General features: G+C 39.6%; 4 protein-coding genes across 7 annotated transcripts; 2 read left to right on the forward strand and 2 right to left on the reverse strand.

Moving 5' to 3' along the window:
• Positions 1–7,672: 7,672 nt before the first annotated feature.
• On the reverse strand, positions 7,673–11,894 carry LOC113011344 (tripartite motif-containing protein 16-like). Of its 3 annotated transcripts, none has more exons than XM_026150830.1 (2): positions 11,769–11,894; positions 7,673–9,887 (listed from the first exon to the last, which is right to left on the reverse strand). In XM_026150830.1, the coding sequence occupies exon 2, from the start codon at positions 9,702–9,704 to the stop codon at positions 8,043–8,045; it is 1,662 nt and encodes a 553-aa protein (XP_026006615.1). In that variant the 5' UTR covers positions 9,705–9,887; positions 11,769–11,894; the 3' UTR covers positions 7,673–8,042. The 3 variants fall into 3 exon arrangements, with proteins under 3 accessions (XP_026006615.1, XP_026006616.1, XP_026006617.1); XM_026150831.1 differs by lacking the exon at positions 11,769–11,894 and adding an exon at positions 11,297–11,752; XM_026150832.1 differs by lacking the exon at positions 11,769–11,894 and adding an exon at positions 10,071–10,827.
• A 1,707-nt stretch (positions 11,895–13,601) lies between these two features.
• Positions 13,602–15,889, reverse strand: LOC113011346 (tripartite motif-containing protein 16-like). The gene is made up of 2 exons (XM_026150833.1): positions 14,358–15,889; positions 13,602–13,726 (listed from the first exon to the last, which is right to left on the reverse strand). Exons 1-2 carry the CDS (start codon positions 15,880–15,882, stop codon positions 13,695–13,697), a joined length of 1,557 nt encoding a protein of 518 aa, XP_026006618.1. The 5' UTR covers positions 15,883–15,889; the 3' UTR covers positions 13,602–13,694.
• A 1,780-nt stretch (positions 15,890–17,669) lies between these two features.
• On the forward strand, positions 17,670–19,493 carry LOC113011343 (tripartite motif-containing protein 16-like). Its single transcript, XM_026150829.1, has one exon. The coding sequence runs from the start codon at positions 17,670–17,672 to the stop codon at positions 19,329–19,331; it is 1,662 nt and encodes a 553-aa protein (XP_026006614.1). The 3' UTR covers positions 19,332–19,493.
• A 1,750-nt stretch (positions 19,494–21,243) lies between these two features.
• Positions 21,244–24,176, forward strand: LOC113011348 (serine/threonine-protein kinase pim-2-like). 2 transcript variants are annotated; one of them, XM_026150836.1, is made up of 9 exons: positions 21,245–21,511; positions 21,897–22,133; positions 22,259–22,384; positions 22,508–22,602; positions 22,741–22,788; positions 22,873–23,091; positions 23,181–23,361; positions 23,448–23,618; positions 23,708–24,176. In XM_026150836.1, the coding sequence occupies exons 1-9, from the start codon at positions 21,451–21,453 to the stop codon at positions 23,797–23,799; spliced, it is 1,230 nt and encodes a 409-aa protein (XP_026006621.1). In that variant the 5' UTR covers positions 21,245–21,450; the 3' UTR covers positions 23,800–24,176. The 2 variants fall into 2 exon arrangements, with proteins under 2 accessions (XP_026006620.1, XP_026006621.1); XM_026150835.1 differs by having other exon boundaries at positions 21,244–21,511; positions 22,741–23,091.
• The last annotated feature ends 2,821 nt before the right edge of the window (positions 24,177–26,997 follow it).

The following is a 26,997-nucleotide window of genomic DNA, read 5'->3' on the forward strand; positions in this document are numbered from 1 at the left end:
AGCCGATTACTGATGTACAGATCGCAGTTCTCTTGAATCAAATGACAACCATTAATGCAACATGAAAAATAACCAATTTAAAACAATTTCGCAGTGTATTTACATTGTTTTCAGGCTTAAGAATTTGTATTAACTGAGTGCCTTTTTTTTTTACTGTCAACTCTTTTAGTACAAAATCAACTTATGAATAACACCTGTATGGAGTCTTTTGGTACTGCTAAGGGGCTATAAGGGTAGTTTTCCACCCTGTCACAGTTACAGCAGCACTTTGTATCATCCACAGTCCTGAAAATTTTGGTGCATTGTTGTATTGTTTGGTTATATTTTTTAAAAAATTGAAAACGAAAAAACTTTTTGTTATTCGTGAATGTATTTTACTGTATTTATTACCAGTGCAAATAATTCAATTATTCATAATGGGCACTCCAGTTTACAAAAAACTTGAAGGAATTTAAAATTTAACAAATTATAGATAAAAAGATCAAAACTAGCCATTTAAATCCTGCCTCAGTTTTGTAGCAAATCTTAAAAAGAATATTCAACATAAAAATGTAAACACATCTGCAGATATTTTCCTATAGCAGAACATCTTTATCACCTAATCATAACCGGACTTGAAGGCTTTCATTTTTCTCCCAGTGCAGACATCACAGGCCACATCTTCAGGTCCAGCTTGGAGTCCAGTCTTCTTCAGCTCCTCCACTAAATCTGCTTACATGGTGCTTTCCATCAGGACATGTCTCGATGTGAAAGTCTGTCTGCACTGAGGGCAGCTATAGATTTTCTTCTCTTCATCCCAGAAGGGTTTTAATACCGTTCATGCAGTAGCTGTGTCCACAGGGAATAGTCACCGGATCCTTCAGTAGATCCAAACAGATCAAAATAGAATCTTATTTCGTCCATCTGATTTCCTTGCTGCACTATTTCACTTGTTTTTAGTGACTTTTGAACAAATAGCTGAGAGTACATTTTAATGTGCAGCCTCAGAAGGCGAACTCATGTTACATATGAAACAGGACATAAATAGGCATTATATCTGAAACAAATTAAAACGAGGCTTTGAACACACTTCAGATCTGAAAAGGGAAAAAAACTCATGCTGGATATCTGAGCTGATATGAACTGAGTACTATGTTAGGAACCAAAGGATTTCACATTGTATGATGGAAGTGAAAACTGAATTGAACTGAATCTCCACCCAGGTCTCAAAAACATAATGTCTGGTGAGGTTTTTCAGGGGGGGTTATGATTAAAATGCAACACCGCAACCTAGGGGAATTTCACCGCTATGAAATATAAAGATTGTAGTTTCAAACAAGCCAAACAAATGATAACGCAGGCTCGAATACACTACTGATGCAGACTGGTTTCAATATCAAAATACTTTTATTCAATATATTTGTTAAAAACAAACAAACAAATACAAATAAAACAGAAGTTAAAACAAGTGGAGCATGAATCAGTATAAAGGTTGACTGTGAAGTAAAACAACCAAATATTGAGCTGGACTTACCAGTAGCTGAGGACCATGGGGAGAAAAAAGGCACACGTACAAACCAACCACCTATATACACAAGGTGGTGTAAAACAAAAGGAATGTGGAAAACAACCCACTGGCATGAAGGCCCCACGGCTACTAGCTTATCCTACTTTTAAACCTGTAATAGGACACTTACCACCAGGCTCATTGCTCACAGTCATACAAGAAGAACTACTAAAATCTACTCCAAGCATTTTAAAACATCACACATGCTTTTAAAACAAAGAAAATAAAAAATACACAAGTCAAATAGTAATTTACACTCCACAGGTGAATGATGGTTGTTATAACTGATCCTAGCACAAACACACTTTGTGCTAGAACACAATGCAGCATGGGGCCATCTGTGGCGACTGGAGCAAGTCAAACAGACAAATAGCAGATGTAAGCAGACACCAGCAAGACACACGTGAAGAGATCCTTCGAACCCAACGACGTAGGCAAAACAGAAATATAAGAATCTGAATCAGAATTGTGTTTATTGGCCATGTATATGTGCGGTAGATGGTGACTCACAAGCACAGCAATGTAAATCACACACACACACACACACACACACACACCAAATTAAGGATTGTACATTAACATATGTTATTGTGGAAACTGCTATCGGGACCATACTGAATTTAACCAGATAAATATTTGATATAGTGAGAGAAAGAGAGTAAATGACAAACAGACATTATAATTCATCATACACTGAGAGTAGCAGACTAATCAATAAAACACCTCTTCCAATTAATCTAATAATTCATTCAGCGTCCATCTGTTTGTTTTTTATGAGCTTTGTTTGATTTGATAAGTATCTGAGCCTGAGACCACAGGACTGTGAAATCGAATAAATATTATGCTGAACAGTCCAAAAGATTCAATAATCTTTTAATCTTTTGGAAATTTTCCCAATTTCTACTAATGAATGTTACCTTGTTTCAGGATACATAATACCTGCCGTTATCTACTTGAACATAAGTTTCTTGGTGTGATTATAGATGATAAATTAAACTGGAAGTCTCATATAAATCATATACATAACAAAATTTCAAGAAGTGTCTCAATCTTGAGTAAAGTAAAACACATTCTGGACCACAAATCACTCCACATTCTCTATTGTTCCCTGATTGCACCGTATTTGAATTACTGTGCAGAGGTTTGGGGCAATACTTACAAATGTTCGCTATCATCAATCTTTATATTACAAAAAAGGGCCATAAGGATAATCCATAAAACTGGTTACAGAGATCATACAAATCCACTATTCTTAAAATCAAAAATTCTAAAATTCACAGATCTGGTTCATTTTCTCACAGCACAAATTATATATAAAGCAATAAATAACCTGCTTCCTGACAATATTCTAAAAATGTTTTCTGAAAGGGAACGGGGATACAATTTGAGGGGGGAATTAAATTTAAAACATCCTCGTATCCGTACAACATTAAAAAGTTTTTGCATCTCTGTGTGTGGAGTGAAGCTGTGGAACAGACTAAGTAAAGATATGAAGCAATGTCCAAGCATGGCGCAGTTTAAAAAGCGGTTTAAGGATATGGTTTTTACAGGGTACAGGGAAAAGGTAGAGATTTGATAGGGTGTTCTTGTCTAATATTTTCATGTGTGTGCGCATGCACGGGTTTGTTGGTATGGATATATATATATAATTGTAGGCTGTGTATCCTTGAGGTGTTAATGGGGTTATTGAAAATGTGTATATGTGCGTATGTGTGTATATACGTATGTATGGATAGATAGAAACATATATGTGTATATATTAAAAAAAAAAAAAAAAAAAAATTACACATAACATATAATGTAATTGCAAGGAGGTATTTCTGTAGTCTATTGATACTAGATAGTGGAAAAGGGGTGGGATTAAATAAGCTTATGCTTCTTCCTGCTCCTTTTTGAACATGGACGTTATTTGGAGTTGTGGTTGCTCGTTTTCCTTTTGTTTGCTTTGTTCATTTGTCTCTTTTAATTCTATTTTTTTTTTATACTTTTTCAACATGTTCAAAATAAAGATTCAATCAATCAATCAATCAATCAATCTAAAGACACATCTGCTTACCTGTATCGTTTGCTTGTTTCTCCTTTTCTGTTTTTTTCTAAACCGAGGACCTGATGGCTTTGATCTTTTCTTGTCCATTTTTGTCCATCAGGAATTTTTCACTCCAGCATCAACACCTAATAGACCTACACCTTGTGGCCCCTAGAGACAAAGCAGCACGTACAAACTCCAAAACACGTACAAAACGCAACGGAAGTGCTCCAGGATGCTAGGGGCAATGCTGAGCTTTGTACGTGATTTGTCTCTAGGGGCCACCGTATATATTTATATGTAAACATATATAAATAAAACCACAATTTTTTTACATTAGTAATTCCTTTTGTGCATAATTTCATATTTTGTTGATAAGAAATTAATTAAAGCAACAAAACAACCTGAAGAGCCGGTTAGGAGCCAAAAGAGCCGGTTCTCTAAAAACAGCTGGAATTTCCATCACTAGCCCTGTGGTGTTCAGGTGTATAATGTGGTGTGGAGGTGTGTATGCAGCAGCACCGAGGTCCTCAGCTGATTTTAATTTCAAATATGTGTCTTGGGCGTAACTTTGTTTATGGCAGCCTGTGTGATTCATGCTGTATTCACCTTGCACGCTAAGGTGCTGGCCAATTAAATCACCAGGAAGGCCGATGAACACCCGCCAGGCTGCATAAAGTATGATTAAAATCTGCTGCAGAACATAACTGTGAATTCTGACAGCCAATTTCACATGTTAGTGTTTCAGTCACTAAAGACTGGCAGTAAATGGAAATGTCAAATGATTCATTACAAGGAGCTGCCAACTTTAGAGGTTAATCGTGACAAATCTTTTCCTTCACTCAGGTTAGCTAGTAGATTGCGGCTCAAGCAGTGAACACATGTTATCTCTATTCGGACTTCCCCAAGTGTACTTTATTTTTTGCTCTTGCTGTTTTCTTTTAAGCAGCTTTAATCTTGTCCCAGCTGTGGTTCAGGTGGTACAATTGGTACCAGTCACAGGGTCAGTGGATTGGTCCACAGTTTCCTCCAGTCCACATGCCAAAGTATCCTTGGACAAGACACTGAACCCCAAGTCCATCAGCGTGTGTGAATGTTGGCTAAAGCCCTCAGGCACAGATAGAAGTGCTGCATGAATGTGTGTGACTGGGTACATGAGACATGTAGCAGAAAGTGCTGTGAGTAGACAGGACCTATGCAAGTACGACATCATTTACAAACAACCAACACTTTTCATTTTCACTTTTTTTCACTTTCATTGTGTTTTTATTTTGCCAGGGTGCATGCCTTATTTTCTCTCATCCAGTGTTATGTTGAATTATTCATCATTCAGTCTTACGTGGAGTTCAGGTCCAGAGATAATAATTGAGGCCAAACGCCACTTTTAAGATATAGGGTATAAAACTTTATTTTTAAATAAAAAGGGCAGTGATGCTAAACCAGCCTTTAGTTATGCTGCTATCTCCTTAAATCTAGTGTTGCTAGCTATTTCCCAGGCTAACTGCTGCTCAGTTCCCCAAAACAAACAACCACTGAAAAGTTAAAAATGTGCTCTGATGAAATGATCAGTTTGGCTGGACTCTCTGCTGTTGCAATAAAGTAATAATGTCTTAACATCCATCCATCCAGGGTTTCTGGAGGTGAGAGGATTTAGAGGTTAGCAGTGAAATAGCTCGATAAAGGAGAATCCATGTTCTAGTATTTCTGTAACAAACAAACAAAAACATGGAAAACCATCTAAACTTTTTATGAAATGTAAGGAAAGTTGTGTCTGGTCATTTATTTCTTTGTTGTAAAAATGCTTCTTGACAACAAATCTTATGTCAGTTTACCTAATATGACATATGTAGTAGCAAATAATAAATAAATAATAACCTGTGGTATGCTTACACTTGATCTACATGCAACTATACAAACATGTCAGGATTATTATATTGACTGCTTGATCTACTACAGTGACAACACTGAGGCCTCAAACCTGTCACGATCCTGGATCATTGACCCAGCGTTTTCAGTTTTCTTGTGTTTTGATGTCATTTTGTATTATGTTTCATGTTTAAGTCGTCTTTGGTTAAGTTGATTCTCTAGTGCCGAGGTTGTCCCTGTTTAGATGTGTATTAGTTAGTATTTCCCCCCTTGTGTCTTTGCCCTCTGTGTCTCCCTCTGTGTGGCTGTGATTGTCTTTGTTGTGAGTTCTTGCTTCCCTCATGTTTCCTTCTGTTGCTCTTCCTGTCATGTGATCCATGTTTCCCCAGTCATGTTCTCTGGGGCTGTGTCCAAATTCAAGGGTATCATGCTTCGAAGGACCTGACCTACCCGGTCCACATAAGGCGGGTCCTTCGAAGGCCGGGTAGGCCGGAAGTGAGCTGCTGTGAAATTGGACAGTCTTCTAGCCTTCAGTAAAGTCTGCACTCACTTCTGTGTTTTTCCGGTCGCTAGCGCCAAAGCGTGACAACTTTAAAATGGACCCAGAAATGTCGCAGTGACTGAATGATTGCTGGTCATTCATGCACATTTACTATATTATATAAAATATGTAAACCAAATCTCTGTGAAACTTATAGAAGAACATTTTCTATTTCTGTTTATTTTCTATTATTCATTTGATCCTGTAACTTATTTGTGTGCATAGATGGCCCTGGAGTGTCCTCAGGGAGAGAGGGAATTAGGACAGGAAGCAAATCAATACAACACAACAACTCTTAGTAACTGCATTTATTAACTTGTGTTCTTAAGGATTATCTTCTTGATATCACACATACATACTTTGTATTTTTAAGATATCCCATTTCCTTCTGGCCTGCAGGGGGTGACTTTCCCCTGCAGGCTCATCTTCTCCAGAATTGTCCTGATCACACACAACAAATAAGAGACGAGAGAAAATTGTACAACCACCAGATGGTGAAAGAGTCCCACTGCAACTTTAAGCCATGAAGGATGTGTCTTGATGTTTGCTTGTGATAAATCTGCTTTATGTGAGTCTTTTTCAGAGAGTAACAGTAATATGTCTGATTATATGTCTTTAATCAGTAAAGTCTCGCTTTGCTAGAAATAAATCAATAAATAATAAAATTGTAAACATGCAGCTGTATGTTAGAAGTCAAAGGGTCCTTAAGTCTTCTGTAAATTGACGGGGATCAAATGAAGGACACAAGTATCTGTTCTTACTCTAATAAATGCTGCTTTAATATCCAACAGACTATTTTCCTTCCTCATCAGCAGTAAACAGCTCGACTGCGTCTGTGCATTTGTGTCCTCCATACTTGTTTCCACAGACATCTCAGGCTTGATGCCACGATGCAGTGTAGAAACCTGACAATCCTCTGACTCATGTTCAAATGTTCAAGGACATTTCTCAGGATCATGTATGACCCCTTTTTGACATTTGGACTTTCATTAATAATATTTGTGTTTCTGAGTCATTTTTGTGGAGACTTCTGTCCAACGTAGTGTCCAAATGAAGCCTGAAGCTTTTCTTCACTTTTCTCTTTTCAGATGGTCAGCAACAAAACTCTGTTCCAACCAATGTCTGATAAGAGATGAGACACAGCAGCTGAGCAAATGATCATTTCATGCTGAAGACATCCTCAGACAGAATTAAATACATACATAAACACAGCCTGGTGCCAATAACACAGCTAATGACACTGCTGTATCACTGGCTTTACTGATTAAAGACCATATGTGAAGGAAATCTTTGAACACAACAGAAAGTGACCTTTTAAACCTGCCACACTGATGCTGCATTCAAGGACCATTAAAAACATTTGAAAGGACTTAAGAACATCAAGAAAATGTGACTTGTTTCTCTGTAATGAAGCTGTTTTAGTGAAGATAGTTGAAAGGTCACAGAGCGACTGCTGAATCTTCTGCTCTAAACATGAACTCTGAACTTTGTGATGCTTCAGGAGGAAAACTGCTTCAGTTATTCTCTCAGATTAGTTTCATATTTTCTGCATCAGATTTGAGTGAGATCCTGGAATGAAGACAGAAGAAAAGACTTTGTTCAAAGTTTGATTTATAGTCAAACCTTCCAGTTTATTCACACAATAAAACATCAACACAATATATGAATTCATTCATTAAAATCACAGTTTTTCCTCATTTGTTTGATGATTTTGACAAAAACAAACACAAACACACACACATGGTCTGCCATACTCATAAAGAGAAATGTCGACATTTTTCAAGACAAATATTCCAGAAACATTTAGAGGATAGAGAAGTTTACATTTTCATGTGGAGAAATATTTTAGTAAATCAAAATGATGATGAGCAGTGATAGCCTCCATAAACAGTCACAGGAAAGATCTCCTTTAAAAACTCAGAAACATCAAGAGAACAACTAGAAGATGTGGAGGTACCACCCATAATGTTTGACTGACAGCTGATCTCTGTGCAGAAATGATGGAGAGCAAATAAAATGAAACTAAAATACAGATTTAAACCCACAATATGAAAGACTTCAGTCTATTTGAGCTTAATCAACTCAGCGGTGGCTCCATAAACATAAATCCTCAGACCAGCATAGAGCGGCTGAGTGAATGTGGTCTGGACTCTGTGGAGGAGAGTCATGGTTTCAGAGACGCTGTAGAAGGACAAAATACCTGCTCTGTGATCCAGGTACACTCCTACTCTGGAGGAACGAGGACCTGAGACACGAGTTTGGATGTTGTTGTACCAAAATGTATAACTGTAGTTGTTACAATCTAATGCCCAAGATTTGCCATTACGTCCAAGTACACATTCATTACCCCCTCCTTTTCTGCTGATATTCTTGTATGCGACTGCTACTCGAACTCCTCCCCCTCTCCACTCCACCTCCCAGTAACAACGTCCAGTCAGACTCTCTCTACTCAGGACCTGCTGCCAAGTGAATCTGTCTGGATGATCAGAATAAGACTGTTGTTCTTCCATTACTGTTGCTTTTCTGTTCTCCTCTGATAATAACAGCTGTTTGTGTGCTGTGTTTGGATCCAGTGTGATTTCACATGAATATTTTAAGAATCCAGCTCTGGTCTTTGGCTCTGCTTGTGATAGTAAAACATCCAGTTCAGTGACTGTCAGTGAGATGTTTGTCCATTGTTCTCTCAGAATGTCCTGTAGTTTATCTCTGACCTCTGACACGGCTGCTGTCACATCCTCAAAGTAGCTCAGAGGACGGATATTGATGCTGGATGAGTCTGTAGACTCACTGAGTGCTGACAGTGAGGGGTAGTTGTGTAGAAACTGGATGTGATCCTCTGTGTGTGAGAGCTGCTTCAGCTCAGCATCTTTCCTCTTCAGCTCAGTGATCTCCTGCTCCAGCTTCTCCTCAAGCTCTTTGACTCGACTCACTTCAGTTTCCTGCTGGGATCTGATCTGCTGCTTCACATCAGAGCTTCTTTTCTGGATGAGATGGATCAGCTCAATGAAGATCTTCTCACTGTGCTCCACTGTTTGATCAGCAGACTGATTGATGGCCTCCACCTCCTGTTGAAGCAGCTTCACATCTTTCTCTCTGTCCTGGATTCTCTGCTGGATGTTTTGTCGACTCACCTCCAGCTCTCTCTGCCTCTCAGTCCTTTCTGCTGCAGCTGAGACTGTGTCGTGGCCTTTATGTTCATCCACAGAGCAGAGATAACAGATACTCTGCTGATCAGTACGGCAGAACATCTTCATCACCTCATCATGACGAGAGCAGATGTTCTCCTGGAGCTTCTTGGAGGGCTCCACCAGCTTGTGTTTCTTTAATGAAGCTGCAACAATATTATGAGTCTGAAGGTGTTTCTCACAGTAAGATGTCAAACAGACTAAACAGGACCTGAAGGCTTTCATTTTTCTTCCAATGCAGACATCACAGGCCACATCTTCAGGTCCAGCATAGCAGTGATCAGCAGGAGCAGCTTGGAGTCCAGTCTTCTTCAGCTCCTCCACTAAATCTGCTAACATGGTGTTTTTCATCAGGACAGGCCTCGGTGTGAAAGTCCTCCGGCACTGAGGGCAGCTGTAGATTTTCTTCTTTTCCTCTCCATCCCAGAAGCTTTTAATACAGTTCATGCAGTAGTTGTGTCCACAGGGAATAGTCACCGGATCCTTCAGTAGATCCAAACAGACTGAACAGCAGAATTTTGTTTGGTCCATTTGATTCATGTGCTGTGCTGTTTCACCGTCTCTCAGTGACTGTCCGACAGTTTGACTTTCTCTGAACAGAAACAACCTCTGTGCTCTGAAGGGAAACAGATCTCTGCTCTTGTTCACCTCCTACAGGAAATGAGGCTCACCAGCAACTGCATTTACACCATGTTGTTTAGACCCATCCTGATACAGACACATCTGTGAAGGGAGGCAACAACAAGTCATAAATGCTTATTTCATCAGTGCCAGGGTTTGTTATGTTTGATTTACAATATGCAGTTAAAACTGTGACCTAGCTAACCTTGTTAACTAGTAACTTAGCCTATATGAAATGCCTTGTGGCGATGATTTAAGTAAGGTAAAACTTTATTGGTATAGTACCTTTTGAGATAATAAAGCGCTCCATGATAACGCTGGTTACACCCTTGTGCACAGGTGTCAAAACTCCAGTCCTTGAGGTCCTGAAACTTTTACATGTGTCGCTGCTCCAACACACCTCAATAAAATTAGATTAATTAGCAAGAGCCCTGACTGCATACTGAGGTGACAATTCAGCCATTAGATTCATGTTATAGCAGCTCATGAATGAACGTGGCACAATATAAGCATTTTTATTGTTGAAGTACATTTTTTCCCAACACTTTCATTTATTTCAAACTAGAAAATCCATTTTCTGAAGAAACTGCAGTGTGAATGCTGATAACTGAACGTTTTGAGTTGAAATAATTGCTGAATGTTAAGTTAAAAATGTTGAGGTTTAGGGGTTCCCACCTCAGCATGTAGTCAAGACTCTTGCTAATGACCTACTCATTTTATTCAGGTGTGTTGCAGCAGGGACACATGTAAAAGTTTCAGGACTTTGACACCCCTGCCCTTGTGGATTAAACAGGACGAATTTGTTACACTCTTAACTCATCTAAACAAGGCATTTTGTAGAGGGTACAGCAGCCATGGCAGTTTTTCTTGAAACAACTAATCTCACGTGTTGACTTTTTCTCAAAATAAGCATGGGAACAACTGTCTACAATAAATCAAACTTATGTTTCACTCATTATGTAAGAATTATTATACAAATGACCAGTGCCAAGTAGGGCTTGATCATTTTGATCGTCGACTAGTCACCGATTATTTTTGCGATCAGTTGACTGATCAGACCATGCATCCATTGGACGCACAGCTTACTGCACTAGCATGACCCATCCTCCAAATCCGGGGAAAAGGACGACGCATTTGTCGGAGCCTTCGTCGCGTCGCTGTAACGCAATCGGCCTACAAATGCGGCCTCCGAAGGATGCCGCCCCTGAATTTGGACAGAGCTACGATGCCGGAGACTGCTTCCTCTTCTTTTGCCTTTAACGGCAGGTGGCATCCTTGAACATGCATTGCTGCCATCTTCTGTTTCAGTCCGTTATTACACTCTTAAATCCTACTGCTTATTCCTGTCTTTCAGGATCTTACAAAGCTTCAAACGACGCGTCGACTATTAAATTAGTGGTTTACGATTTTGATAAACGACGTAATAATGACTAGTCGACTAATCTTGGCAGCCCTAATGCCAAGTGTACTGTGGTGTAAAAAGTCATTAACTGCATGCTTGCTTCACCTACTTAGCTTTAGTATTTTAATTTCTTAACTGGACATCCAAAGCTTTGCTCACTGCAGCTGTATTGCACAGTTATGTTACACCCCTGAAAGCAGAGGGGAAATTACGAGTGATTTTCAAGTGATTCTCTCATGCAGTAGTTTAATGCAATGAAAAATGAACATAAGTAATTCACATTGCGTACTGCTCAATGTCACACAGTGGAAGAAAGAGCTAATTAATAACCCAAAAATAACAATTGAGTGCTTACTATTTGTATCTGAACATGTTTCTGTACAAAATAGATAACAATAGAAACGTTTGTAGCTCCTGCCGTTAGCTTAATGGTCATTGTGCAACTGAGGCTCAAAACCGCGGTCTACCCACTAAAAATCTATAATAAAATGTTTCTGAAGCTCACAAAATAACGAAAGACTACCTATAAAATATCTCAACAACGTACAGAGTATAAAATATCCTGTTTTGACCACCATTACCTTTAAACACGGAGGAAAGAATGACGAGGGTGATTTTGAGATGCTTCTCTTGTGCATTAGTTTTGTAATGAGGAGAGAGCGCGCGAAAGCCCCCTGGTAGAGAAAGAAGCCATTACCAATCGATCCCAGAAAAGACTTACTAGCCGATTACTGATGTACAGATCGCAGTTCTCTTGAATCAAATGACAACCATTAATGCAACATGAAAAATAACCAATTTAAAACAATTTCGCAGTGTATTTACATTGTTTTCTGGGTAGCTCCCCAACTGGGTCTAGACTGGGTCTAGAGAGTATTTTAAATTCAGGGAATTTAAAATAGAAAGTAGCTCGTCAACAGAAGGACTGGTAGCTCCCCTTACGATAAGGGTTCAGATCGCGCGAACAGGTGTGAAATGTGTGTGTTTAGTTAGTTTGTTTGTTTGCTTGTTTTAATCAATTTTAAATCATGCTTTTTATTTGTTTTTGTTTCTAATGTCTCTGTAAAGCACTTTGAATCACCTTGTTGTTGAATTGTGCTATACAAATAAATTTGCCTTGCCTTGCCTTTTCATGCTTATGAATTTGTATTAATATCCAACAGACTGTTTTCCTTCCTCATCAGCAGTAAACAGCTCAACTCCGTCTGTGCATTTGTGTCCAAATGATCATTTCATGCTGAAGACATCCTCAGACAGAATTAAACACATACATAAACACAGCCTGGTGCCAATAACACAGCTAATGACACTGCTGTATCACTGGCTTTACTGATTAAAGACCATATCTGAAGGAAATCTTTGAACACAACAGAAAGTGACCTTTTAAACACTGAGTGTCATCCTCACCTCAGTTCAGTCTTCAGCTGTTCTGTGGTCACATGACTGTTTCACTGTACACATCAACTAGTTGTTAAACTGTAATAGACTTCATTTGAAATGATTTGTTGTTAACAAGTGTAAGGAGATGATTGTCGACTTCAGGAAGACTCCACTCACACATCACTCAGCATCCGTGGTTCCACGGTAGAGACTGTTACCAGCATCACGTTCCTGGGAGTTCACATCTCAGACAACCTCACCTGGACCACCAACACCACCCCCATCACCAAAAAAAGGCCCAGCAGCGCTTCCACTTCCTGAGACGCCTGAAGCGGGCCAACCTCACTCCTCCCATCCTCACCACGTTCTACAGAGCACCATTGAGAGTGTTCTGACCAGCTGCATCTCCGTGTGGTTTGGCAACTGCAATGCTGGTGATCTTAGCAAACTACAATGCATTGTTAAAGCAGCTGCCAAGATCATCGGAACATCTCTCCCTCTGCTACAAAACCGCTGCTGCATCAGTAAAGCCTCCAGCATCGTGCTTGACCCCTCTCACCCCTCACATATACTCTTTTCTCTCCTTCCATCCTGCAGACACTACTGCAGCATCGGGGCCTGATCCCCCAGACTGCGGAATAGCTTTTTCCCACAAGCCCTCAGACTCGTGAACGCCCTCTCTCCCCCACACAAACTGCTAACCGACTCTTTTGCACTTTACACACCACTGCCTCTGTAAGACATGCTGCTCTATGGACATTTATTTACTCCAGGTTTACAAGCTGCTACACTGGTCACTTTAAACTCCAAACTGTAAATTCTAATTGAGAAGTTTCTTGATCACCTTAGACTTAAGCTTTTATTTATTTTCTTCTCCTTTCTTTATCTATTTATTGCCTTTTTTGCACTGATCTAACCAGAGCCCCATAGTTTTGTCTCCCTGTATGCTGCACCAGATATAGTAGAGATTACAATAAAGTTTCTTTTGACTTGACATTGACTAATACTGTAGTGAAGATAGTTGAAAGGTCACAGAGCGACTGCTGAATCTTCTGCTCTAAACATGAACTCTGAACTTTGTGATGCTTCAGGAGGAAAACTGCTTCAGTTATTCTCTCAGATTAGTTTCATATTTTCTGCATCAGATTTGAGTGAGATCCTGGAATGAAGACAGAAGAAAAGACTTTGTTCAAAGTTTGATTTATAGTCAAACCTTCCAGTTTATTCACACAATAAAACATCAACACAATATATGAATTCATTCATTAAAATCACAGTTTTTCCTCATTTGTTTGATGATTTTGACAAAAACAAACACAAACACACACACACGGTCTGCCATACTCATAAAGAGAAATGTCGTCATTGTTCAAGACAAATATTCCAGAAACATTTAGAGGATAGAGAAGTTTACATTTTCATGTGGAGAAATATTTTAGTAAATCAAAATGATGATGAGCAGTGATAGCCTCCATAAACAGTCACAGGAAAGATCTCCTTTAAAAACTGAGAAACATCAAGAGAACAACTAGAAGATGTGGAGGTACCACCCATAATGTTTGACTGACAGCTGATCTCTGTGCAGAAATGATGGAGAGAAAATAAAATGAAACTAAAACACAGATTTAAACCCACAATATGAAAGACTTCAGTCTATTTGAGCTTAATCAACTCAGCTGTGTCTCCATAATTATAAACCATCAGTCCAGCATAGAGCGGCTGAGTGAATGTGGTCTGGACTCTGTGGAGGAGAGTCATGGTTTCAGAGACGCTGTAGAAGGACAAAATACCTGCTCTGTGATCCAGGTACACTCCTACTCTGGAGGAACGAGGACCTGAGACACGAGTTTGGATGTTGTTGTACAAAAATGTATAACTGTTGTTGTTACAATTTAATACCCAAGATTTGTCATTATGTCCAAATTTACATTTAATCCCTTTTCTGCTGATATTCTTGTATGCGACTGCTACATAACCTCCTCCCCCCCTCCACTCCACTTCCCAGTAACAACGTGCAGTCAGTCTCTCTCTACTCAGAACCTGAAACCAGTCAGTGAATCTGTCTGGATGATCAGAATAAGACTGTTGTTGAATCACTGCTTGCACTTTTCTGTTCCCCTCTGATAATAACAGCCATGTGTTTGCTGTGTTTGGATCCAGTGTGATTTCACATGAATATTTTAAGAATCCAGCTCTGGTCTTTGGCTCTGCTGGTGGATCTGACAGTAAAACATCCATTTCAGTGACTGTCAGTGAGATGTTTGTCCGTTCCTCTCTCAGAATGTCCTGTAGTTTATCTCTGACCTCTGACACAGCTGCTGTCACATCCTCAAAGTAGCTGAGAGGACGGATATTGATGCTGGATGAGTCTGTAGACTCACTGAGTGCTGACAGTGAGGGGTAGTTGTGTAGAAACTGGATGTGATCCTCTGTGTGTGAGAGCTGCTTCAGCTCAGCATCTTTCCTCTTCAGCTCAGTGATCTCCTGCTCCAGCTTCTCCTGAGGCTCTTTGACTCGACTCACTTCAGTTTCCTGCTGGGATCTGATCTGCTGCTTCACATCAGAGCTTCTTTTCTGGATGAGATGGATCAGCTCAGTGAAGATCTTCTCACTGTGCTCCACTGTTTGATCAGCAGACTGCTTGATGGCCTCCACCTCCTGTTGAAGCAGCTTCACATCTTTCTCTCTGTCCTGGATTCTCTGCTGGATGTTTTGTCGACTCACCTCCAGCTCTCTCTGCCTCTCAGTCCTTTCTGCTGCAGCTGAGACTGTGTCGTGGCCTTTATGTTCATCCACAGAGCAGAGATAACAGATACTCTGCTGATCAGTACGGCAGAACATCTTCATCACCTCATCATGACGAGAGCAGATGTTCTCCTGGAGCTTCTTGGAGGGCTCCACCAGCTTGTGTTTCTTTAACTGAGCTGCTACATAATGACGCTGAAGGTGTTTCTCACAGTAAGATGTCAAACAGACTAAACAGGACCTGAAGGCTTTCATTTTTCTTCCAATGCAGACATCACAGGCCACATCTTCAGGTCCAGCATAGCAGTGATCAGCAGGAGCAGCTTGGAGTCCAGTCTTCTTCAGCTCCTCCACTAAATCTGCTAACATGGTGTTTTTCATCAGGACAGGCCTCGCTGTGAAAGTCCTCCGGCACTGAGGGCAGCTGTAGATTTTCTTCTTTTCCTCTTCATCCCAGAAGCTTTTAATACAGTTCATGCAGTAGCTGTGTCCACAGGGAATAGTCACCGGATCCTTCAGTAGATCCAAACAGACTGAACAGCAGATTTTTGTTTGATCCATTTGCTTCATGTGCTGTGCCGTTTCAGCGTCTCTCAGTGACTGTCAGACAGTTTCACTTCCTCTGAACAGAAACTACCTCTGTGCTCTGAAGGGAAACAGATCTCTGCTCTTGTTCACCTTTAGACCCATCCTGATACAGACACATCTGTGAAGGGAGATATATTCTTACAGAGCGACCAAGAACCAATCACATGATGCTGGGTGCGGTATGTGTGATTACATCATGCAGTAACAAGTCTGACCCAGTTAAAGTTTAATAGTTTATCTTTACTTGGTACTTTGAAATGTGACAGTCAACACTCAGTGAGTTCATTTTATATTTCAAAAAGTTCAGCAAAGTTTAGGATGCTGTGATGAATAAAAATAAATCAAACTTTATATTTTGACATTTTCTAATCTTAGTTCATTCTCACACTTACAGAATGATGCATGGGAACAACTGACTCCACTAAATCAAACCTATGTTCAAATGAGATTATGATCATTAAATAGTAACAAATATTTAAATTTAGCAACAACAAATGCAGATCGCTCCACAGTGTTTACAAAAACAAACAAACAAACATTATTTTGTAGTCTTTCCTGTGTACACAGTCACTGTGGAATTTAAATGAAAACTTTCAAGTTTAATTCAAGGTTTTAGTAAAATTTTGCCTGAACTGTTTAGTAATTTTTCACAAAGTGTCCATGTCAGTAATTCATTCAAATGTATTTTGGTCTTAAACTGATCCAGTAAATGTAACTTTTTCTCACCTACTTAATCGAGTATTTTAGTTGTTTAACTGTCATTATAACTAAACTGAACATCCAAAGCTTTTCTCACTGCAGTTTTGTTGTGCAGTTATAGCAGCACTTTGAATCATCCACAGTTTTATAGAACTGTCTGTTGAATTGTTGTTTTGTTTGGTGCAATGCTTGCTTTCATTTAAATATTGATGATAATTTGATATATTTGATTATTTATTACTGTTTCAAACAATTCATTTCTTCATGGTGCAAATATATAGTAGACTCAGGAGTTTAACTCAGTTTTCTTGGCCTTTGTTTATCGTTTCATTTAAAATCTTAATGGGTAAAGATCATCATAATTACATATGAAATTATATGTACAAATTATATGTTCCATTACACTTTTAACAGCACAGATTATACAGCAAAGATCAGATTCATGGATGGAGCCAGAGGCTAAATGACTGTTCAGTCCTCTTTAGGAAACGATCTTCATATGACGACAAACACGACAACAATCAGCTGTCAAACTGTACAAGAAGTTCACAGTAATGTAAAAGAAGTTATATCACTTTATTTTTAAACGTACGCACTCAGGGTCAGGACTGAAGACACTGATCGAGAAAATACTCTAAATATAAATATTCACCTAAACATTCAAAATGATTCAATTGCATGAAAAGAAATATGAACTCTCTACAATACTGGCTTCTGATTGGTTGAAAAAGATGGTGCTGAACTTCAGAAGAGCTAAACCGAATGAATGAACTCGCTGAGTGTTGACTGTCAAATTTCAAAGTACCAAGTAAAGATAAACTATTAAACTTTAACTGGGTCAGACTTGTTACTGCATGATGTAATCACACATACCACACCCTGCATCTTGTGATTGGCTCTTGGTCGCTCTGTAAGAATATATCTCCCTTCACAGATGTGTCTGTATCAGGATGGGTCTAAAGGTGAACAAGAGCAGAGATCTGTTTCCCTTCAGAGCACAGAGGTTGTTTCTGTTCAGAGGAAGTCAAGCTGTCTGACAGTCACTGAGAGACGCTGAAACGGCACAGCACATGAATCAAATGGATCAAACAAAAATCTGCTGTTCAGTCTGTTTGGATCTACTGAAGGATCCGGTGACTATTCCCTGTGGACACAGCTACTGCATGAACTGTATTAAAAGCTTCTGGGATGGAGAGGAAAAGAAGAAAATCTACAGCTGCCCTCAGTGCCGGAGGACTTTCACAGCGAGGCCTGTCCTGATGAAAAACACCATGTTAGCAGATTTAGTGGAGGAGCTGAAGAAGACTGGACTCCAAGCTGCTCCTGCTGATCACTGCTATGCTAGACCTGAAGATGTGGCCTGTGATGTCTGTACTGGGAGAAAAATGAAAGCCTTCAAGTCCTGTTTTGTGTGTTTGGTCTCTTACTGTGAGAAACACCTTCAGCCTCATTATGTAGCAGCTCAGTTAAAGAAACACAATCTGGTGGAGCCCTCCAAGAAGCTCCAGGAGAACATCTGCTCTCGTCATGATGAGGTGATGAAGATGTTCTGCCGTACTGATCAGCAGAGTATCTGTTATCTCTGCCCTGTGGATGAACATAAAGGCCACGACACAGTCTCAGCTGCAGCAGAAAGGACTGAGAGGCAGAGAGAGCTGGAGGTGAGTCGACAAAACATCCAGCAGAGAATCCAGGACAGAGAGAAAGATGTGAAGCTGCTTCAACATGATGTGGAGGCCATCAATCAGTCTGCTGATCAAACAGTGGAGCACAGTGAGAAGATCTTCACTGAGCTGATCCATCTCATCCAGAAAAGAAGCTCTGATGTGAAGCAGCAGATCAGATCCCAGCAGGAAACTGAAGTGAGTCGAGTCAAAGAGCTTCAGGAGAAGCTGGAGCAGGAGATCACTGAGCTGAAGAGGAAAGATGCTGAGCTGAAGCAGCTCTCACACACAGAGGATCACATCCAGTTTCTACACAACTACCCCTCACTGTCAGCGCTCAGTGAGTCTACAGACTCATCCAGCATCAATATCCGTCCTCTGAGCTACTTTGAGGATGTGACAGCAGCTGTGTCAGAGGTCAGAGATAAACTACAGGACATTCTGAGAGAGGAATGGACAAAGATCTCACTGACAGTCACTGAAGTGGATGTTTCACTGTCACATCCACCAGAGCCAAAGACCAGAGCTGGATTCTTAAAATATTCATGTGAAATCACACTGGATCCAAACACAGCACACAAACAGCTGTTATTATCAGAGGGGAACAGAAAAGTGCAAGCAGTGATTCAACAACAGTCTTATTCTGATCATCCAGACAGATTCACTTGGTGGTTTCAGGTTCTGAGTAGAGAGAGTCTGACTGGACGTTGTTACTGGGAGGTGGAGTGGAGAGGGGGAGGAGGTTATGTAGCAGTCACTTACAAGAATATCAGCAGAAAAGGAGATGAATCTGAATTTGGATGTAATGACAAATCTTGGGCATTAGAGTGTTACAACAACAGTTTTACATTTTGGTACAACAACATCCAAACTCGTGTCTCAGGTCCTCGTTCCTCCAGAGTAGGAGTGTACCTGGATCACAGAGCAGGTATTTTGTCCTTCTACAGCGTCTCTGAAACCATGACTCTCCTCCACAGAGTCCAGACCACATTCACTCAGCCGCTCTATGCTGGACTGTTGGTTTACTATAATTATGGAGCCACTGCTGAGTTGATTAAGCTCAAATAGACTGAAGTCTTTCATATTGTGTGTTTAAATCTGTATTTTAGTTTCATTTTATTTTCTCTCCATCATTTCTGCACAGAGATCAGCTGTCAGTCAAACATTATGGGTGGTACCTCCACATCTTCTAGTTGTTCTCTTGATGTTTCTGAGTTTTTAAAGGAGATCTTTCCTCTGACTGTTTATGGAGGCTATCACTGCTCATCATCATTTTGATTTACTAAAATATTTCTCCACATCAAAATGTAAACTTCTCTATCCTCTAAATGTTTCTGGAATATTTGTCTTGAAAAATGTCGACATTTCTCTTCATGAGTATGGCAGACCATGTGTGTGTGTTTGTGTTTGTTTTTGTCAAAATCATCAAACAAATGAGGAAAAACTGTGATTTTAATGAATGAATTCATATATTGTGTTGATGTTTTATTGTGTGAATAAACTGGAAGGTTTGACTATAAATCAAACTTTGAACAAAGTCTTTTCTTCTGTCTTCATTCCAGGATCTCACTCAAATCTGATGCAGAAAATATGAAACTAATCTGAGAGAATAACTGCTGCATTGCAGATGTGTTATACCCCCTGCCCAGCCGAATGATTCTCAAAAAGAAAATTTTGCAGAAAATCAATGTGATCGCTTGGATCACTGGAATTATCATCTCGATATCTCTTGTCCTTCTTTCATTTCAGACGTCTTGAAAACAAGTTTTAACAAAGTCCTGGAGAAGTGCCCAATGCTGGAGGACCTCCTGCTTTACCCCTGGCTCAGATAAACTCCTCTCTGACACAAACACACACGCATACTGAATTCACATCTTGCCATACAAATGTGATACAGTAACCAACTTTCTTTCTTTCAGAAAAAAAGAAAATTGGGAGATTCAAAATTTTCCTCACAGTAATGTTTGCATCAGTCTATCAGATGAATCCCCTCCAAGTCCAATATTTACATCAGTTACAGTGATAATGCTTGGTGTCTACTTTCAGCCACTGCAGTAGAATGCCAGGAATGAATCTCATTGAAATTGTAGTTGCATTTGCTATTTCATTTAATTGTCATGGATGATACACAGACAACCCAACAGCAAACAGAGGAAAACAATGGGCTTAAATACACAGAGGGATAAATGAGGGAATAAGACACAGGATGAGAGCACAGCTGCGAGAAATCACAAACAACAAGACCATGGGGAAGGAAAACTGAAAACACTAACATAGTCTAAGGAGCTTAGAAAGAAAACGTCTGCACTTCTTTAAGTTGCTTGAAGACGTTCAAGCAAAGTTGAAGTTCTTTTCATCCGAGAAGGTGAAACATCTTCAAGCAACTTCAAGTCCAGACGCTTTCTTTCCAAACTCCTTAGACTACGATGACCTAGATGACTGAGAACCTTCACAGACATGAAAACACTAACATAGCACACAAGACTATCAAAGTAAAACAGCAAACAAGAGACTTTTACAAAGACACAGAGTTGACACAGAGACATGACTGACTGGGGAGAAATTGGGGAACATGGAAAGAAGAGTGACTAGACATGACACGTGGGACACAGGGGCAAGGCAAAGTAACAGAAACCTAAAGCCTAAGAATATAACACAAGAAGAAAACAATAAAGAGAACCAAAAACATACATAAGAATAATCAATGAATATAAATGAACAAACACAAAACACTGGGTCACAGACTCAGTACCATGACAGTTAAATGTACAATAATAAATACTTTAAATCAGATGACAATGTAGCTGACACTGTGTTTATTAGTGTGTGGTCAACCACAAATCTTCATACTGTCATCCATACATGAGGTCTTTATACAAACGATGAAAGATAATGAAAGAAACTGTTTAATTGATATGAAATGATTGAATTATATGAAATATTATGGCTTTGTCTGCCAGAGTGTTTTTCTGTGAACTACTTTGAACTACTGGCAGTCAGTGAAGTCACTGAAAGGCAAGATTCTATGTTGTGTTGCCGTAGTTTCCAGAGTTTACTTATAAAGCTCACTTACAGAATTCAGTTAGAAAAGTCAAGCATTTGAAGGGCGCACATTTGAAGGAGTATTAACTCAATATTAACTCATTACGGTTTACATTTTCGAGTTTAAAAGTTCTCTGAAATTACAATGAAAAAGGAAACAAGGAAAATTACCACTCCAGCCGTTAAGAAAGATTCAGGAGATCAAGGTAAGTAAAATAATAAAATCAAATCCTGGTAAAATCCAAATCCTAGAAACGTTGACACTGTGTGAATCGTTTTTAGAGCAATTGAATCATATGTTTGATTGAAAATAACTTTAATACAAGATGTCTAATCAAAGAAAGGTTACCGGTCTTTTGGTAAAATAATGTAATAAGTTTATTCTTGGACTCAACAGTAAAAACAGACCAACAAGTGTCATCAAGATGTAAGACTTAGTAAACCTAGTATCAATTCGCACTGGTCAGTTTTTTTATCCCAAGAATAAACTTGTGATAATTTAAGCAAAAGCAATTTCAAATTCTTTGCCAAACTGCTTCCAGTCCTGATGTCGGGGACTCTTTTTCACCACTGTGTTGTTGTTGTTTATAGATTGTAAGAGCAGGACTGCTAAAAGAAAGGCCAGTCCTGAAAAGAAGACCCCAATGAAAAGGAGGAGGGTCGCTGAGCAGGCTGGTCCTTCCACCAGCTCAGATGTGGTCAAAGGAGTGAAGCGCAAGGTTGTGCAAGATGAAGAGGGCACAACAAAGAAAGCAAAGAAGGCTAAACTTCTCGACCACATGAGCGGTGACAAGGAGCAAGCATCCTCCTTGTTGGACTCTGGTAAAGGTAGGCTAATTAGTTGAATAAGGGGGTAGATTAAGTGTGGTTGCTAGGTTTAAGATATTAGTGTTTAGTGTTTGTGTCTATCATCCAGTGAGCTGATGTGCTTTTGGTGTTTTCCACATCTCCAGACTTGAACAACAAACAGGTGTGTGCAAAACATGGCAAAAGAAAGGCCACGGGAGACAACAGAGAGCCACCCAAGAAAAAAAAAAGGAATGTGGACCAGGACAAAAAATCAGTGGCAGACCAAAAACGTAAGTAGCAAGCAGCTTGGGTTTCATATTCAGGGGAAGGGCAAAAGGAACATTTAGGCTACAGAGGAGAGTAATTTGTGTCACAGCTGTAATAAAACAAGATTTGTTGTTTTGTCTGTTCAGGTGAATTCCAAGCCAGATATGTGGAGGAGCACCAGCTCGGAGAAGGAGGCTGCGGAGCAGTGTTTGCTGGCTACCGGATAGAAGATCGTTTTCCAGTAAGTGTTCAGATGATGGTAGTAAGACAGGCAGTAACGCAGATAATGGATAATATCGTAAACTGAGACGTCTGCTGTGTTTCCACCTTTCATTATGTCATACTGAGGAAATGCTCACCAATGCTCTGTGTCTTCTAGGTTGCCATCAAACACATTCCCAAAAATAAAGTCTACTGCAAAGTGGCGGTAAGCGTCCAACACTTGAATCAGTTTTACATTACTGGATTGAATGCGGCGTTCCTCATCATCCACTTTGTTGTAACATTTCAGGATGAAAGCGGGAAGAAGCTCTCAGTGGAAGTGGCCATTATGGTTAAACTTGCAGGTGAAGCAGAAGGGTCAGTGGGAATATCTGCACCTGTGTCCTTGCTGGAGTGGTTCGACCTTGGCAAAGAGCTGATCCTGGTGCTGGAGAGACCTGTCCCCGCTGTGGACCTGCAAAAATACAAAGCAGAACATGGAAGAACTTTAACAGAGGACAAGGCCAAGGTAGGTTGACTGGGAGAGCCTTAGACTGTACAGCATTCAATCAAGGCAGAAAGGCATTAACTCATTATTGTGTTTTTCATCTTTTCCAGGTCATTCTGAAGCAACTAGTTGATGCTGTAAAGGAACTTGAGGATAAACACATCTTTCATCGGGACATCAAGGGACAAAACATTCTGATTGAGACCGGCTCAGATGTGCCTCGTGTTCGCATCATTGACTTTGGACTGAGCTGCTTTGTTAAGCAGCGATCTCTGTATCGCATCTTCTATGGTAACATATTCTGCTCCTGCTTTTCACAGATGTAACAATTTGTGTCTTTTGTTTTAGAAGAAATTGCAATTGTGTCTGTTTGTTAGGCACTCCTCTTCACATCCCTCCCGAGTGGTACATTAGGAGCTGCTACAGGTGTGGACCCACCACGGTGTGGCAAATGGGAGTGGTGTTGTATGAAGCGCTTCATGCACGATACTTTAGTACCGCGAGGTTCCTCACAAAGAAACTGAGCATCAAAAAGCGTCTGTCCACAGGTAAGAAAACTTCACACTTCCAGATTCACTGATGCCTTGGATCACTAGAACTATCATCTTCATCTTTTTGATCTTTTCTTTCTTTCAAGAATGCCGGAATTTCTTGGACGCATGTTTAGCTTTAGTCCCGGAGAAGCGCCCAACACTGGAGGAGCTCCAGCTTCACCCCTGGCTAAGATAACACACACAAACACACAATTCACACCTTATCATATAAGTATGATACGCTGTAGTAACTTCCTTTCTTTTTTCTGTTGGACAGGAATAGATAGAATGGGTCAATCTTAAAAAATAAATAAATACAAATTTAGCTTTTTTGGAGTTCCTGTAACCCCCCCAGCCATCCCAGGAAAGGGGATCTCTCTTTGAATGGGCTTTCCCGAGGTTTCTTCCCATCGATCTGGCCCCCTGGGGAGTTTTTCCTCGTCTTCATAGAGAGCTTGGGCTGGGTCAGGAGCTCCATCAAAACTGTCTTTATTTGATGACTTTAATGTCATCAAATAAAGATGTGTTTTACTTAAAGCAAAATTTGATCAAAATAAAACTTGTTTAATTCATCTTTGCTGAGGATTCTCCTTCATTACTATTTTGTTTTGTTTTGTTTTTACCCATGGTGCATTTTGACAAATAAGAAAACTGAATGAGGTTAAAGTGTGCACAAAGACAGTCACACTGCAAATGATCTGAAGACTTGCATCTGTTGCTCTAACCCCCAACTAGTTTAGACAGATTTCCTGGTTCTACCAGAGGTTTTTTCCTTCAAGAAGGGAGTTCTTCCTTCCCACTGTTGCTGAGTGTTTGCTCATAGTGGGTTGTAAAAGCATAAAAGTTAATAAGAGGCATTCATAGCAGAGTTATCACAGCGGGAACTATATAGCTTAAGTGTACAATTTCTACAGGACGAATTATAACTTCGTTATGTATAAAAGCTCCTGTGGATAATTACTCCTATTTGTAACTTTACACAAGAGAAAGTTTGCTGTCACACTATTTATAACAGGTTGGATTTTGTCCTCTGAGTTGAGCCTTTGGTTGCAGTTTATTGAAGAATTTCCTCTAAAGTAGCTGTTGATAAAGATTTAAAGTCCTGTTTATATACAGAAATATGCTTTAGTTCATGTTTTTTTACATGTCTGCCTCAGTGGATCAGTAGAAGATCTGGCACAGGAAACTAGATGATGAAAAAAGGGTACGAATACACATATATATCTATATAGATACAGATATATATACACACACACACACAGGTTGCAACGTAGTATTTTCATTTTTTCTTAGCATTTCTTTAACGTCTTGGTGCAAAAGAATACCTGCATTTGTGTGTAAAGAAATGTTACATATATACTAAAAACAGTTGGAAAAAAGAACTACAAATTTGGAAAGGAATTGATTCATGTTCTTACTCATAGATGGAGTACATGGTTTAAAAAACACTGAGGAAACAGATATGAGGCGGCTGTATCAACATAAAAACATTAACACAGTTAAAAATGAATAAAAAGTTGCACGCTTAAACTTATTTCTCTACAGTTTGTACAATTAATCCATGTAACAATAGGTTCTCTCTTAATATAGTAGTTAATTAAAATATCTTTACATAAAATACATTTTTAAGTATTCTCTGGTGGAAGTCTGTTGTGGCTTATGTTTCTAAATGACACAACCATAAAGCAGCCCACAGAATATACAAATATGTCTTTGATAAGTGAATGTTGGCTCCCACAATGGCCTGTTAAGTTATTGCAAAAATAATTTACTGCATAATATGTCAGATTAGAACATGTTATAAGCACAAACTGAAGGGGAAACAATAAAAACAAAAATTAAAATACTAAATGAAGTTAAAGGATATTTCTTACTATACTATATAATTGTATAATGTTGCGTTTGATTGCAAATGAAAACCCACCAAGAAAAAAAGAAAGAAAGAAAAAGAGAGAATAGAGTTTAATTTATTCCAAACACATTCTTTTCTTTTCTTTACAGTTTTTCTCAGTCGCTTTGGTGCGTTTCTCAGAACACCATTAACATTTGCACAGCAGTTAGTGCATTTCCCAAAACAATTAGTGCAAACTGCAAAACCTAGTGGATAGCCTGCAAAAGCACGTCACATGCACAGAATTGATTATCCATACCTCAAAAGCAAGTATCCATGTCAATGAAACTGTCAGTGCCATCAAAATGAAAAGTCTTGACACCATCTTTATGAACAAGATAGTCAAATGGCATTGTCATGTTTCCACTATGACAGTTTATAATTTCAGTGTTTCCCATTGCAAAAACAATTGGTGACACCTGAAAATGCTGACGACAGCACTATGGCCTACCTGTACAGCCATCTGAAATGTGCAGTAAAGTCACTGTAGATGTTATGGGAGTCTTGGGAGTAACTGAGACACTGAATACGTACGTTTCACATTTCCATTGTGTAGAAGTGTTTGTAATCCTACAGAATTGTGCAAAAGAAAAATATGCTACAGTCACTTGTGCACTGTAGAATACATGTAAACATAAAATCACCCATTTGGTAGAGCTGTGCACTAATGTGAACAATAAACAGCACATGTAACAGTACAGTAAATCATTCTGGCACATCCAGACGTTCCTGTCTGTCTGGCCACATATGTTCATCTACATCACAACAGATGTTATCCCTCGCAATGCAGCGAGGAAAGTATCTCCTGGAGTGGCGAATCCATCCTCTGCAGGACCCTGCTGTGATGTCGTCACATGCTGCATCCATGGCTGCAAGCAGGGCCATTTGCTCATGTGGATTTCATTTGTCTTGAGTACTCTGTCAATTGTTGAAATTGGAACAGATTCAATATTGCCAAATACTGTGTAATTCTCTATGACAGCGCTTTGTATGTCTCTCAGCTTTATTGCATTGTTTGCAATGACCATTGCACAAATGGCTTCTTCTTGCTGTGGGGTAAGAAGGGGCCCTCTTCCGCCTCCGCGAGGTTGTCTTACAATCCTATGTGGTGCAGAGTGAACTTTTTGTGAAATTGCAAATACAGTACAGTAACATGTGATGTGTCTGAGATGGCACAGTACAGTGTATTACTGTTTGCATACCTGTTTTCCCTACGGAATGTTTGAATGATTGAACTGACAGTAGTTCTTCCAATATTGGGTTGCACCCTTCGACCAGCCTCCTCCATGGTGAGGCCGTGATTGACAACATGGTCCACAATTGTAGCCCTTATTTCATTAGGAATCCGCCTATATCTGCCTCTTCTCCCTCTTCCCCTTCCCCTTCCTCCCCGCATCCTCACCCCTCTTCCACGGTGCTGACCTTCCATTTTGTGTCACAGAAGTGTAGAAATGGTACACACTAGATCCTGCGCAGTTTATATATGCTTGCCAATTGGGGATT

Source organism: Astatotilapia calliptera, chromosome 18 (genome assembly GCF_900246225.1).
Source record: "Astatotilapia calliptera chromosome 18, fAstCal1.2, whole genome shotgun sequence".
Taxonomy (NCBI): Eukaryota; Metazoa; Chordata; class Actinopteri; order Cichliformes; family Cichlidae; genus Astatotilapia; species Astatotilapia calliptera.